General features: G+C 46.9%; 1 protein-coding gene across 9 annotated transcripts in view; it reads right to left on the reverse strand.

The window, feature by feature from the left end:
• Positions 1 to 12,890, reverse strand: part of ZMYND8 (zinc finger MYND-type containing 8) — a 190,857-nt gene that overhangs the window by 63,979 nt on the left and 113,988 nt on the right. For all 9 annotated transcript variants that reach the window (XM_082272173.1, XM_082272167.1, XM_082272174.1 and 6 more), the window contains one exon: positions 12,542 to 12,597. In XM_082272173.1, the coding sequence (XP_082128299.1) occupies positions 12,542 to 12,597 (56 nt within the window). The remainder of the gene's footprint in view (positions 1 to 12,541; positions 12,598 to 12,890) is intronic.

Raw genomic sequence — 12,890 nt, forward strand, 5'->3', positions numbered from 1 at the left:
CCGACAGCCACGATTGCCACCGGGCACCTGTGATCGCTCCCAGTGGAGACAGAACGGCGGTCTGCTGTTGTAAAAACTGCAGACCGTTGTTCTGTCAGCAATTAACACAGAGCTCCTGTATTCCTCTGATTTAGGAACACAGGGTCCCTGTGTTGATTACATAAAGCTCACCCCCCCCCACAGTTAGAAAACACCCCCTAGGCATACATTTAACCCTTTGATCGCCCCTGGTGTTAACCCCTCCCCTGCCAGTGTCATTATTACAGTAACAGTGCATATTTTTAGCACTGATTACTGTAGTAATGCCACTGGCCCCCCCAAAAGTGTCAAAAATGTCAGTTAGGGGTCCAATCTGTCCGCCGCAATGTCGCAGTCCCGCTAATAATCACTGATCGCCGCCATTACTAGTAAAAAAAAAAAAAAATTAAATACATTTTTCCCCTAGTTTGTAGACGCAATAACTTTTGCGCAAACCAATCAAAATACGCTTATTGGGATTTTTTTTTTTACCAAAAATATGTTGCAGAATACAAATTGGCCTAAACTGATGAGAACATTTGATTTTTAAATTTTTTTTTATTGGGAAGGTTATATAGCATAAAGTAGAAAAAATGTTTTTTTTTTTTTTTTTTGGTCAGAATTATCGCTCTTTTTTTGTTAATAGCGCAAAAAAGAAAAATAAGAGTTGATCAAATACCACCAAAAGAAAGCTCTATTTGTGGCAAAAAAGGACATCAATTATATTTGGGTACAGCGTTGCAAGACCGCGCAATTGTCCGTTAAAATAACGCAGTGCCGAATCGCAAAACATGGCCTGGTCATTGAGGGGGAAAATCTTCCGGACCAGAAGTGGTTAAAGCAGTAATAAACCCAAAAATCACCACCAACCCATCTAATTATTCATTTTTCTGGACAGCTCGGTCTGCGTGTAAATGTGGAGGTACATATAAATAATATCTGTAATAACAGTATTCTGGACTTTCTTTTTAGTTCACAGGCTTGTATCCCCATACAGACAGCAGGATATAAATGGATTTTTGTAAAATCTTACCGTAAAATCCTTTTCTCTTAGCTCATCGACAGACGTAGTCCTCGGTGATACACCACCTTCGGGTTATCTTACCTCCGCAGGAGCAGGACTAGACAGGAAATTAAAAAGCTCTGGCCACACCCTAGGGGCAGTCCCAGAGGGTATATCCTCTCTCTCTCTGCCTCAGCAAATCAGTTATGTGAAAAAGCAGTGCTTAGAGAATTTAACCCAACCCAACTCAAAAAACAGAGGGGCGGGGACTACGTCTGTCGATGAGCTAAGAGAAAAGGATTTTACGGTAAGATTTTACAAAAATCCATTTTTCTCTAGCGCTCATCGACAGACGTAGTCCTCGGTGATACACCACCTTCGGGACGTCCCAGAGCAGTATCACAACTGAGGGGTGGGAAAATGGAAATCAAATCCCAATCTAGAAGGCCCAACCGGTGCCAACTAGAAGTTTACAATGCTCATCCTTAATGATGAGACTCAACAAAAAATTTTTCAAACAGAAAAAAACCCTCGAGGTAGACCACCGGTCTCCTCAAATTGCAGCCTGCAAAACCTTGCGGCCAAATGAGGCATCCGCCGATGCCGTCACATCAATTTTATAGAATTTAGTAAAGGTATGTACCGACGACCAAGTGGCCGCCTTACATACCTGGACCACTGACGCCTGATGGCGAAAGGCCCAGGAAGTACTGAGCGCTCGAGTGGAGTGCGCCCTAACAGGGAACGGAGGACTCTGACCCTTAATAGAATAAGCCTGTACCACCGTTTGTCTAATCCATTTGGCAATGGTCGCGGCAGATGCAGGCAAACCCTTTCTGGGGCCATCCGTGATCACAAAAAGTGAATCCGTCTTACGGAATGATTCCGTAGCTTTCAGGTATACCCTGATTGCCCGAACCACATCCAAAGAATGCAACGCATGTTCCCGATGATGCTTGGGCTGAGGACACAAGGAAGGTAGTACAATATCTTCATTCAGATGAAAATCTGAAACCACCTTAGGAAGAAAAGATGGCTTAGGATGAAGTACTACCTTATCCCTATGAATCACTAGGTATGGGGACTGGCATGATAATGCAGCCAGTTCTGACACCCTGCGAGCAGAAGTAATAGCCACCAAGAAGACCACCTTCTGGGATAAAGTAAGCAAGGGAATCTCCCTGATGTTTTCAAAGGGAGGTTTCTTGTAGAACCGACAAAACCAAATTAAGATCCCAGGGCGGTAAGGGCGCGCGGACTGGAGGAGCCAGGTGCCGCACCCCCTGGATGAAATTCCGCACCAAGGATTTGGTAGCTAAAGGTTTCTGAAAGAAGATTGCTAATGCTGAAACTTGACCCTTGATGGTGCTCAAGGCTAGCTTCTGCTCAACCCCTTGTTGCAAAAAGGCCAATATTCGAGACACCGAATAGGTACGTGGAGGAAATCCTAAAGATTCGCACCACGCAATATAAGTCTTCCATGTGTGATAATAGACTTTGCTGGAAGTCGCTTTCCTTGCTTTAATAAGGGTAGGAATGACAGAAGTAGACAAACCTCTGTCCTTCAGTACTTGGGTCTCAATGGCCAGGCCATTAAAACCAGCGACTGTAAAGCACGAAGGTAAATAGGTCCTTGAGACTACAGACACTCCCTGAGACGAAGTTCCCACGGAACGTCTGCGACTAACCTGTCCAAGTCGGCCAGGCCGGCTTGAAGAGGCCAGCCTAGAATTTCTAGGACCACTGGCGCTGATTGGATCTGAACCAGGCGTCCCTAGAGCTATCTGGCCCCGACCATCCGAGAAAGTCTGGTCGTTTTCTGTTCCCACACATTTATCAGATACCTGATAGTTATCAGGAAAGGTGATCTTTTCTGGTTGAACCTCAGGGACCGAAGTCACCCGACTAGAGGCTACTTGGCCTATCTGGTCAATCAGATCCGATTCCTGTGAGGTATCGGGACTAATCTTAGGAAAAGGTAAAGGAAAAGATCTATACAGGGAACGGTAACTACCGCTTCCTGTACTTAAATGTTGGAAGGGAAGAATCGCACCGGTAGTAGTGGTTGATGCTCGATCTAATGTCCTGAATACCGGTGAAAACGTCCCCCCACCCTGAAATTGGGTGGGGGCGCACCTTCAGGCTGTGTACTCCTTTACTTCGGGTTTGGCTGGGTTGGTCCTCTGCTTGTCCGACCAGCCCTTCTTGAACCCCCCTGGAGGAGTCTTGCCTTTCCCGGAAGTACCAGCCGGGCGTCCTTTATGGGCGGTAAAGAAAGGTCCTCGCTTGTTGCGAGGTTCCTTAGCTTTTGCAGCCTGTGGCAAAAAAGTACTCTTGCCCCCGGTGGCATCCTTAATGATTTCATCTAGGTTGGCTCCAAATAGACGATTCCCCTGGAAAGGGAGATTGGTCAAAGTCTTTTTGGAACCTAGGTCAGCTGACCAGCATTTTAACCACAGCACACGTCTGAGGATCACTGCTAACTTAGATGCATGCCCTAACAAGGGAGTAGTGTCCAAGGCTGCGTCACAGATAAACCGTAGCCCTTGTATGATCTGTTCTATCAAATCAGATGTCTCCTGGGGAATATCTTTTCCCCTAAGATCTTGGCGTACCATCTTCGCCCATTCTGTAAGTGTCTGGGAAACTAGACCAATAACAATTACTGGTCTAAATGCTGACCCTATCAGAGAAAAGATAGTGCGGGACTCCGCTTCTATCTTTCGATCCACCGGATCCTTAAAGGACGAAGTGTCCTCCACTGGAATAACCGTGGCTTTATTCAGCCTGGAAATAGGCGGATCCACGACTGGTGGTACCGTCCATTTCTTAATGATGGATTCCTCAAACGGATAGCGTCTAGCAATACGCTTGGAAATAGTAAAGGTACGTTTAGAATGTTCCCATTCTCCTTTAATCTGATTTCCAAAACATTTAGGTACAGGAAAAGCCTTCGCCGTCTTGATGGGCTTATTAGTCCCAAAAGGCCTCTCTGTTTCAGTTGCCTCTGCCGGTAAAGCCTCAAGTTTTAAGGTTTCTTGCACTGCCACAACTAGTGCGTCCACCAATGCTTCTTCCTGAATTATAGCAGGAGAAGAAGCGTCCTCCTCACTGTCTGAGGGGGCTTTACCTGGGATAGCAGCCCTTGCAGAGGAACCTGCAACTGCAGTGACCATCTCTGAATCAGAGTCAGAGGTGTCAGATAGTATAGGGGTAGGCGGGGGTCGCTTCCTTGACCCCCGTCCCTGACAGGCCGCCTCCACCCGAGCCACCATAGACTCCAAAATTGCTGTAAATGACTCTATACTCTGTACACCGGCGGGTCCCGAGGCCCCCTCGAGGGAAACAGGTGGGGGAATCTGTGTGGCAGGGTCCATAATAACTCCAGTTACTTCCTGGATGATATAATACAAAGTAAAGAAAAAACTTTTTTTTTTTTTTTTTTTTTGACCCTCAGCGCCACAAAAAACCCCTTAGTGTTACCTGCTAGGGATCCCTATCGATCGAGAGAGAGAGAGATAGACCCCGAGGCTCACCACTTGATGTTCAGAGTTGAACTGCAACAGCTTACAGCGCTGTCCTAGACAAACAGGAAGTCTTTTGGCTGGCTGCCCAGGAAGAAAGGAGGCGGCTCCGCCCCTCTGTACGCCTTCCGGCGCCTCCCCCAAGCTCCACGAGGTGTAGAATCACCTAAAACATGGCCGCCCCCATGCTGGAGACACGAGGCTACGCCAAAATGGCGGCTCGTGCGATCCAGCAAAAAAAATGGCGGCGGCCTGTGCTGACTAGCGGTGTGCTGCAGGCACACAACACTCTCTCTGCATGGGGATATGGCGTGTTTGGCGGTACCGGCCCTGGCGGACCGCATGGCCGTTCGGGAGGCCTGCTATTAGCTGGAGATCTGACTTGGAAGGCAGTCTACATGTCCATGGCTTCTGACTGGTAGGTAGCTTATACTTAACCCATAAGATTCCCAGAATGCCACAGATTACATCTTTAAAACATGTATACAATAGATTGTTAGCTCCCAAACCAAGCCTCCTGGCTTTTGCACACATAAAATCACACTCAAAGTAGGAGGATTTGTGACATGTTATAGGATAGAAAGAAACTCTTTCTTACCATACAGAGAGGGGCCCGCGTTCACCACAAAACCCGTCAGGGAAAACAGGGGGAACATACTACTCACCATACCGGAACCAGGCGGGCACCAACTCCTGACAGTACCCCTCTCCACCGGGGCGGGAGGGCTGTCGACCGATACAGACGCCGTGACTCATGGTCTTTGGCGTTTCAGCGAGACGTTTAACTCGCGGGTTCAGTCCTTTAATGGGACTTTGTCGCGGCCGACTCAGCGCGGAGCTATGGCCTGCACGCGCTCGTAGGCTGAACTGGGGTGACCACCGGATCTCAACATCCAGCCCGTCGCCCAGTTCAGCTTTCTTGCTTGAAGATCTCACAGGAACACTGGAGAAAAAAAGCTGTCCAAAAATCCTTTTAGAAAAAAATTTCTTGCCAGGACCTAAGATCCCAGCAAGGTATCTAGGTCCTTACTCCTAACTAGACAGAAAATAACTGATTTGCTGAGGCAGAGAGAGAGAGGATATACCCTCTGGGACTGCCCCTAGGGTGTGGCCAGAGCTTTTTAATTTCCTGTCTAGTCCTGCTCCTGCGGAGGTAACATAACCCGAAGGTGGTGTATCACCGAGGACTACGTCTGTCGATGAGCGCTAGAGAAAATAAATTTTAATTATAGCGGACCTTTAACCGATCAGCAATGTGCAATTTCTTCCATCTGCACATAACCCGTCCCAGACAATTGGGGTGTACAATATTGATAATGCTAATTCATTTGAGGTAGCTTTGAAAAAAAAAAAAAAAAGGACCTTACAAATCTATTTTTTTAGGGATGGTGACAAGGGAAGACCTTTGTGAACAGCAGGTGGCGCTGGCGGTCTCAGCAGTCAGTTCTGAGCCAGGACGGAGATCTCAGACACAAATCGGAAGCCATTATAAAATGCTGACCAGGCCGCATGGCGTGCTGATGAAGCAAATGCCATCACCTAAATAGCGTTAACCCCTAAGCTACTGGAAAGCAGCAAATTTAAAGAGTTTGATTGCTCGAGGACAGGCGTGCCCATGTCTCTGCCTATGCCCAGAGACTGAGAAGTGCGCAATTTGGTTTCCCCCCCCCCCCCCCCCCGTATTAGCTTCAGCAGCCTCATTATCCGGCTACAGGGCAAAAGACTGCATGCGGCTATCTATTTTGAAATGCATTTTTAACCTCCCACCTAACTTGGTGCTCAAGCAGTGGCCCTCCAGCTGTTGGGGAACTAAAAGTCCCATGAGGCATTGCAAGGCTGACAGTTACAAGCATGACTCCCTTAGGAAGAGGCATGATGGGATTTGTAGTTCTGCAGCAGTTGGAGGGCCACAGATTGAATACCCATGACCTAACACATATGCATCTCTGGGAGGGGGGGCATCGTTTATGCGCTGAGAGCGTGATGACCACGCCCTCTCAGCACAAAGACCAGTCCAGTGACCACTGGGACAGCAGTGACCGTCCTAGTGGTCACATGATAGCTCCTGCCATCATGTGACCACTGGGACAGCAGTCACATGATCCCCAATCTTTCCATGTATTCTGAATTGTTTAAAGCAGGGGTCTCAAGCTGGTGGCCCTCCAGCTGTTGCAGAACTTAAATTCCCATGAGGAATTGCAAGGCTTACAGTAACAAGCATGACTCCCATAGGCAGAGGCATGATGGGTCTTATAGTTCTGTAACAGATGGAGGGCTGCCAGTTTGAGACCACTGGTTTCAAGGGACAGTAAAGGGTTAAAGCCATAGTTCACCTTTACTAAAGGGGTGTCTGTAAATAAAAAGAAACTGCGCAGTTTTGACCAAAAGTTAAATAATGCCCTTGCTATAGGTATAAGCCAGACTGAAAATCTCCCAGAAATGGCATCATCCCGTCCTGCCTGGTTGCTAGGATGTTGCTAAGAAACTCCCAGCTGCTACTACTCACTCCCACCATCAAAAGAGCGAGCTCTCAATAGCTGAGCTCAGAGAGAGAGTAAGCGCATTTGAAGGGAGGGGTTTGAATTCAAGAAACGGTGAAGAATAACAGCTGGGAGTGTCTAAGCAACGTCCTAGCAACAAGGCAGGACGGGATGATGTCATCGCTGGGATATTTTTTTTTTTTTTTTTGTTTTTAGCAACAGGATCCCCCTTTTTTTTGGTAAAGGTGACCTAATCTTTTAGCCCTTTTGCTGCCAGGTCAGCTCCAGATGGAAGCAATCCGGCGCCTCCGCAGCTGCTGGATTGCGTCCTAACCCCCGCGGTAACGGCAGCTTCTCTATCAGCCCCATCCCCCACAGTTATTACCCCTTGTATCTTATGACCCCCCCTCTTAGATTGTAAGCTCTAAGGAGCAGGGTCCTCTGATTCCTCCTGTATTAAAGTGTATTGTATTTGTACTGTCTACCCTGAAGTTGTGAAGCGCTGCGTAAACTGTTGGCGCTATATAAATCCTATATAATAATAATCACTAATACACAAAGAGAAAGACAGGGTTTTAGTGGGCCAGTAAGAAGGGACGACCACATTTATGACATCAAGTAAAATAAGAGAACAATTTATTTAATCCAAATGCCTTTATCTCAATGGGGTCAGTAGAATTTTTGCTGTGGGAGTCGATGTTCCATATGATATGTTTATACTAACTGTTATGTACTGATTATAATTGATTTGCTTGTTTATGCATATTTTTGTAGAATACCGGTCTTGATTGGTCTCTATAGCCCTGAGGAAGCATAGCTGCGAAACGCGTCAGCTTGCTGGGGACCCCCAGACCGCCTACAACAGAGACTATTGTATTATTGGTATAAATGCACCGGCACTCCTATTAGGAGTGTATTTCACACATACATGCTGGTTGTTGTTATACCCTTTGAACATATGTATGTCTATGTATCTTTTACTTGTTTTGGATTAAATAAATTGTTCTCTAATTTTATTTGGCGTCATAAATGTGGTCGTCCCTTCTTACTGGCCCACTAAAACCCCATCTTTCTCCTTGTGCATTTTTGATATTTAATAGGGGCGAGGGCCACATTATCACAGAATTTTTTTGTTCAATAATAATCACTACTGGTATACCTTGCTGGTGCAGTGACTGATTCGCCTTCAGGAGAGATTTGGTGAATGTCACATTCACTGCGTTATAAATAGACCTCCAAGTGTTATAAAAAGGGTCTCTTACACCCAGTAGTTGGCACGGGCTGCAGAAGATGATCAGGCTTGTAAACAAACGCAGTCAGCTGATAGGTAAGTTGCATGTCCACACATTATCCCATTACATTTAACGCTCGGATCATCTAAACCCATCAATACTCAAATAGGGCCAGACCATAAATATTTTCAGCTTCCGAAATATCTTCATGCAAGACTCACCTTATCCACCAAGGATCATACAAACCATGAACCCCATTGTAATATTTTGACCCCCTTAGGACGGCCATACACACGTCAAATTCCAAATGATTTGTGATTACAGAAAATAAAAATTTGTGTCCGGGAATCTTCCTTTTTTTCCAGGTCATAGCTCACGTGTATTTCTTTTTCCAATTATATTTTCTTTAACGATTCTCCCATCTTTGATTAGAATTTATTTTTTTTTTTTAAAACAAACAAAAGATTTCCAACACGCCTGATCACTTACACTGGATGGGTGCAAATCAGTCGTTGCTGCGGCCCCAACAATTGGCGAAATTTAAACAATTTTTCAAAGCTGCGATTGTCGAACCAAAAATCGTTGGGAAATCGACAAGCGTATGTCTGGCCTTACCTGAATGCACATTTTAAAAAGATTCAGAAAAAAAGAAACTCCAGCTGTAAAGGCAGAAGGTTTTTATCCTAATTCATTCTATGCTTTAAGCCCAAGGTTTTTTTTTTTTATCCTAATTCATTCTATGCATCAAGCCCAAGGTTGTTTTCTATCCTAATGCATTTTATGCAACTTTTGATGGTTAACGTTGATCTGTGATCATTGCAGGGAGAAGGACAGTCGGCTGTGTTTACATCAGCCAACCGTCCTCCTTTCTCAGCAGGGAGAGATCGAGGGTGTCGGGCAGCAATCGGAGCAATTTTATGCATTAGGCCCCTTTCGCCATTGTACGACTTGAAAGCCATGCGACTCTGTAGCGCGACTTAACAATGTCTGTGTAATCTTAACCACTTGCCGACCGCATACTGTGTATATATACGGCGGCAGAGTGGCTCTCCCAGGCAAAACCACGTAGGGGGTACGTCATTTGCCTGGGAGGAGCTAGGGGGCAAGCGTGCGCCACTGGCGGCGAGCTCCCGCCCCCGATCGTCAGCGTTGAAGCCGGTGCGTGTGTCAGGTGGCTCCGATTGCTGCCTGACACCCTCGATCTCTCCCTGCTGAGAAAGGAGGACGGTTGGCTGATGTAAACACAGCCGACTGTCCTTCTCCCTGCAATGATCACAGATCAACGTTAACCATCAAAAGTTGCATGAAATTGGTAACTGAATGCAACAGTGAATCTGACTTTGCAGAGGGACAACAAGTCACATCCATGTCGCACCCATCCAAAGTTGTGTCAAAGCTGCAATCCTAAGTCGTACACGTGTGAATGGAGCCTTAGTTCAGCTTTAAATTTCTCCTCATTGCTGCTTCCTGTCCTCAGGCCAAGCGCATCAAGTTTCATTTCTTAGAAGGGCCACCTCAACATTTCTGGCTCCATGACACCCAGCACCAAGCAGCCTCTTCCTGTCTGCATGACACCTAGCACCAAGCAGCATCTTCCTGTCTGGCCTGGCTGTCATGGACACGCCTCTCTGTCGTCTTGGGGACTACAGTGGCGATGTCAGGAGGCTGGCTTTGCTACTGGCAGCGTTCTAATAACACACAAACCAACCCTCCTCTTTCACTGACCCATCACAATGCGTACTGGGATGTGTAGTCCCTGAGCACATGGAAGTGACACGGGTGCCCCACTACTCGCCACCCATTGCCTGTGTAAACTCCGAGGAGGCTGGGATGGTTACGTGACAGCAACTTTCTAGGAGGATCATAGGTATTTATAAGGTAAAAAATTACAAAATCAAAATGGTCTATGGGCCAGGGCAGGGGTCTCCTAAATTTCTAAACGAAGGGCCAGATTACTGTCCTTCAGACTGTAAGGGGGCTGGACTGTGGCCAGTGGGAACAGAAAATACCCTGGGGTCAACGGGAGTAAACAATGCCCCATTTTTGGTATTAGTGTGTGTGGGGGGGCTATTTCCCCATTGTTTGTATCATGGAAAGAAATCGTGTCCCATCATTGGTGTCAGTGGGAGGAATAGTGCCCCATCATTGGTATCAGAGGGAGGAAGAGTGCCCCCATCATTGGTGTCAGTGGGAGGAAAAGTGCCCCCATCATTGGTGTCAGTGGGAGGAATAGTGCCCCATCATTGGTATCAGTGGTAGGAATAGTGCCCCATCATTGGTATCAGTGGGAGGAATAGCGCCGCATCATTGGTATCAGTGGGAGGAATAGTGCCCCATCATTGGTATCAGTGGGAGGAATAGTGCTCCCTCATTGGTATCAGTGGGAGGAATAGTGTCCCATCATTGGTATCAGTGGGAGGAATAGTGTCCCATCATTGGTGTCAGTGGGAGGAATAGTGTCCCATCATTGGTATCAGTGGGAGGAATAGTGCCCCATCATTGGTATCAGTAGGAGGAATAGTGCCCCATCATTGGTATCAGTGGGAGGAATTGTGCCCCATCATTGGTGTCAGTGGGAGGAATAGTGCCCCATCATTGGTATCAGTGGGAGGAATAGTGCCCCATCATTGGTATCAGTGGGAGGAATAGTGCCCCATCATTGGTATCAGTGGAAGGAATAGTGCCCCATCATTGGTATCAGTGGGAGGAATAGTGCCCCATCATTGGTATCAGTGGGAGGAATAACGCCCCATCATTGGTATCAGTGGGAGGAATAGTGTCCCATCATTGGTGTCAGTGGGAGGAATAGTGTCCCATCATTGGTGTCAGTGGGAGGAATAGTGTCCCATCATTGGTATCAGTGGGAGGAATAGTGTCCCATCATTGGTATCAGTGGGAGGAATAGTGTCCCATCATTGGTGTCAGTGGGAGGAATAGTGTCCCATCATTGGTGTCAGTGGGAGGAATAGTGTCCCATCATTGGTATCAGTGGGAGGAATAGTGCCCCATCATTGGTATCAGTGGGAGGAATAGTGCCCCATCATTGGTATCAGTGGGAGGAATTGTGCCCCATCATTGGTGTCAGTGGGAGGAATAGTGCCCCATCATTGGTATCAGTGGGAGGAATAGTGCCCCATCATTGGTATCAGTGGGAGGAATAGTGCCCCATCATTGGTATCAGTGGAAGGAATAGTGCCCCATCATTGGTATCAGTGGGAGGAATAGTGCCCCATCATTGGTATCAGTGGAAGGAATAGTGCCCCATCATTGGTATCAGTGGGAGGAATAGTGCCCCATCATTGGTGTCAGTGGGAGGAATAGTGCCCCGTCATTGGTATCAGTGGGAGGAATAGCGCCGCATCATTGGTATCAGTGGGAGGAATAGTGTCCCATCATTGGTGTCAGTGGGAGGAATAGTGTCCCATCATTGGTATCTGTGGGAGGAATAGTGTCCCATCATTGGTATCAGTGGGAGGAATAGTGCCCCATCATTGGTATCAGTGGGAGGAATAGTGCCCCATCATTGGTATCAGTGGGAGGAATAGTGCCCCATCATTGGTATCAGTGGGAGGAATAGTGCCCCATCATTGGTATCAGTGGGAGGAATAGTGCCCCATCATTGGTATCAGTGGGAGGAATAGTGCCCCATCATTGGTATCAGTGGGAGGAATAGTGCCCCATCATTGGTATTAGTGGGAGGAATAGCGCCGCATCATTGGTATCAGTGGGAGGAATAATGCCCCATCATTGGTATCAGTGGGAGGAATAGTGTCCCATCATTGGTATCAGTGGGAGGAATAGTGCCCCATCATTGGTATCAGTGGGAGGAATAGTGCCCCATCATTGGTATTAGTGGGAGGAATAGCGCCGCATCATTGGTATCAGTGGGAGGAATAATGCCCCATCATTAGTATTAGTGGACGGAATAGTGCCCCATCGTTGGTATCAGTGGGATGAATTATGCCAGTGGGGGGAATGGTGCCCCATCATTGATGTCATTGGAAGGAATAGTGCCCCATTACTGGTATTAATGGGAGAAATAGTGCCCATTCATTATTGTTGGTATCAATGACAGGATTTATGCATCATTGTTGGTGTCAGTGGGAGGAATAGAGACCCACTGTTGGAGTCAATGGTATGAATAGTGCGCCTGGGCTACAGTTTGGAGACCAGTGGGCAAGGGGACGAGAGAGGGTAGGGTCATTAATATTTTGTATTCATATTGTTGTCTATACGCAACAGAGATGGGCCACATATAAAAATATTCCAAACAGCAGATCTCACCTCATGCTCACATATCTTGATTATAACTTTCGCTGTTTGCGTCAACTTGTGATTTCCTGTGGAGGAGATACAATGAATGGTAAGAAATTCACTTCTGCAATAATCATCCTCACAGATATTAATGTGTGTGATGGACTGTACATCATGTGACAAGAACAAGGAGGAGAGTTGGTTATTGTTAGGGAGGCCAGCACTGGGACCCATATGGGAATTACAAAGCACCACATTAAACGGGCCCCCTGATCTAAACTCCCACTTATGGCACTTTTCCACTGCAAGTACCGGCTCGGCTCTACTTGGCCCTGTTTGGTTTTCCACTGCATGGTACGGTGTTGGAACGGTTCGGTAT

Source organism: Pelophylax lessonae (genome assembly GCF_965119305.1).
Source record: "Pelophylax lessonae genome assembly, chromosome: 11".
NCBI classification, from domain to species: domain Eukaryota; kingdom Metazoa; phylum Chordata; class Amphibia; order Anura; family Ranidae; genus Pelophylax; species Pelophylax lessonae.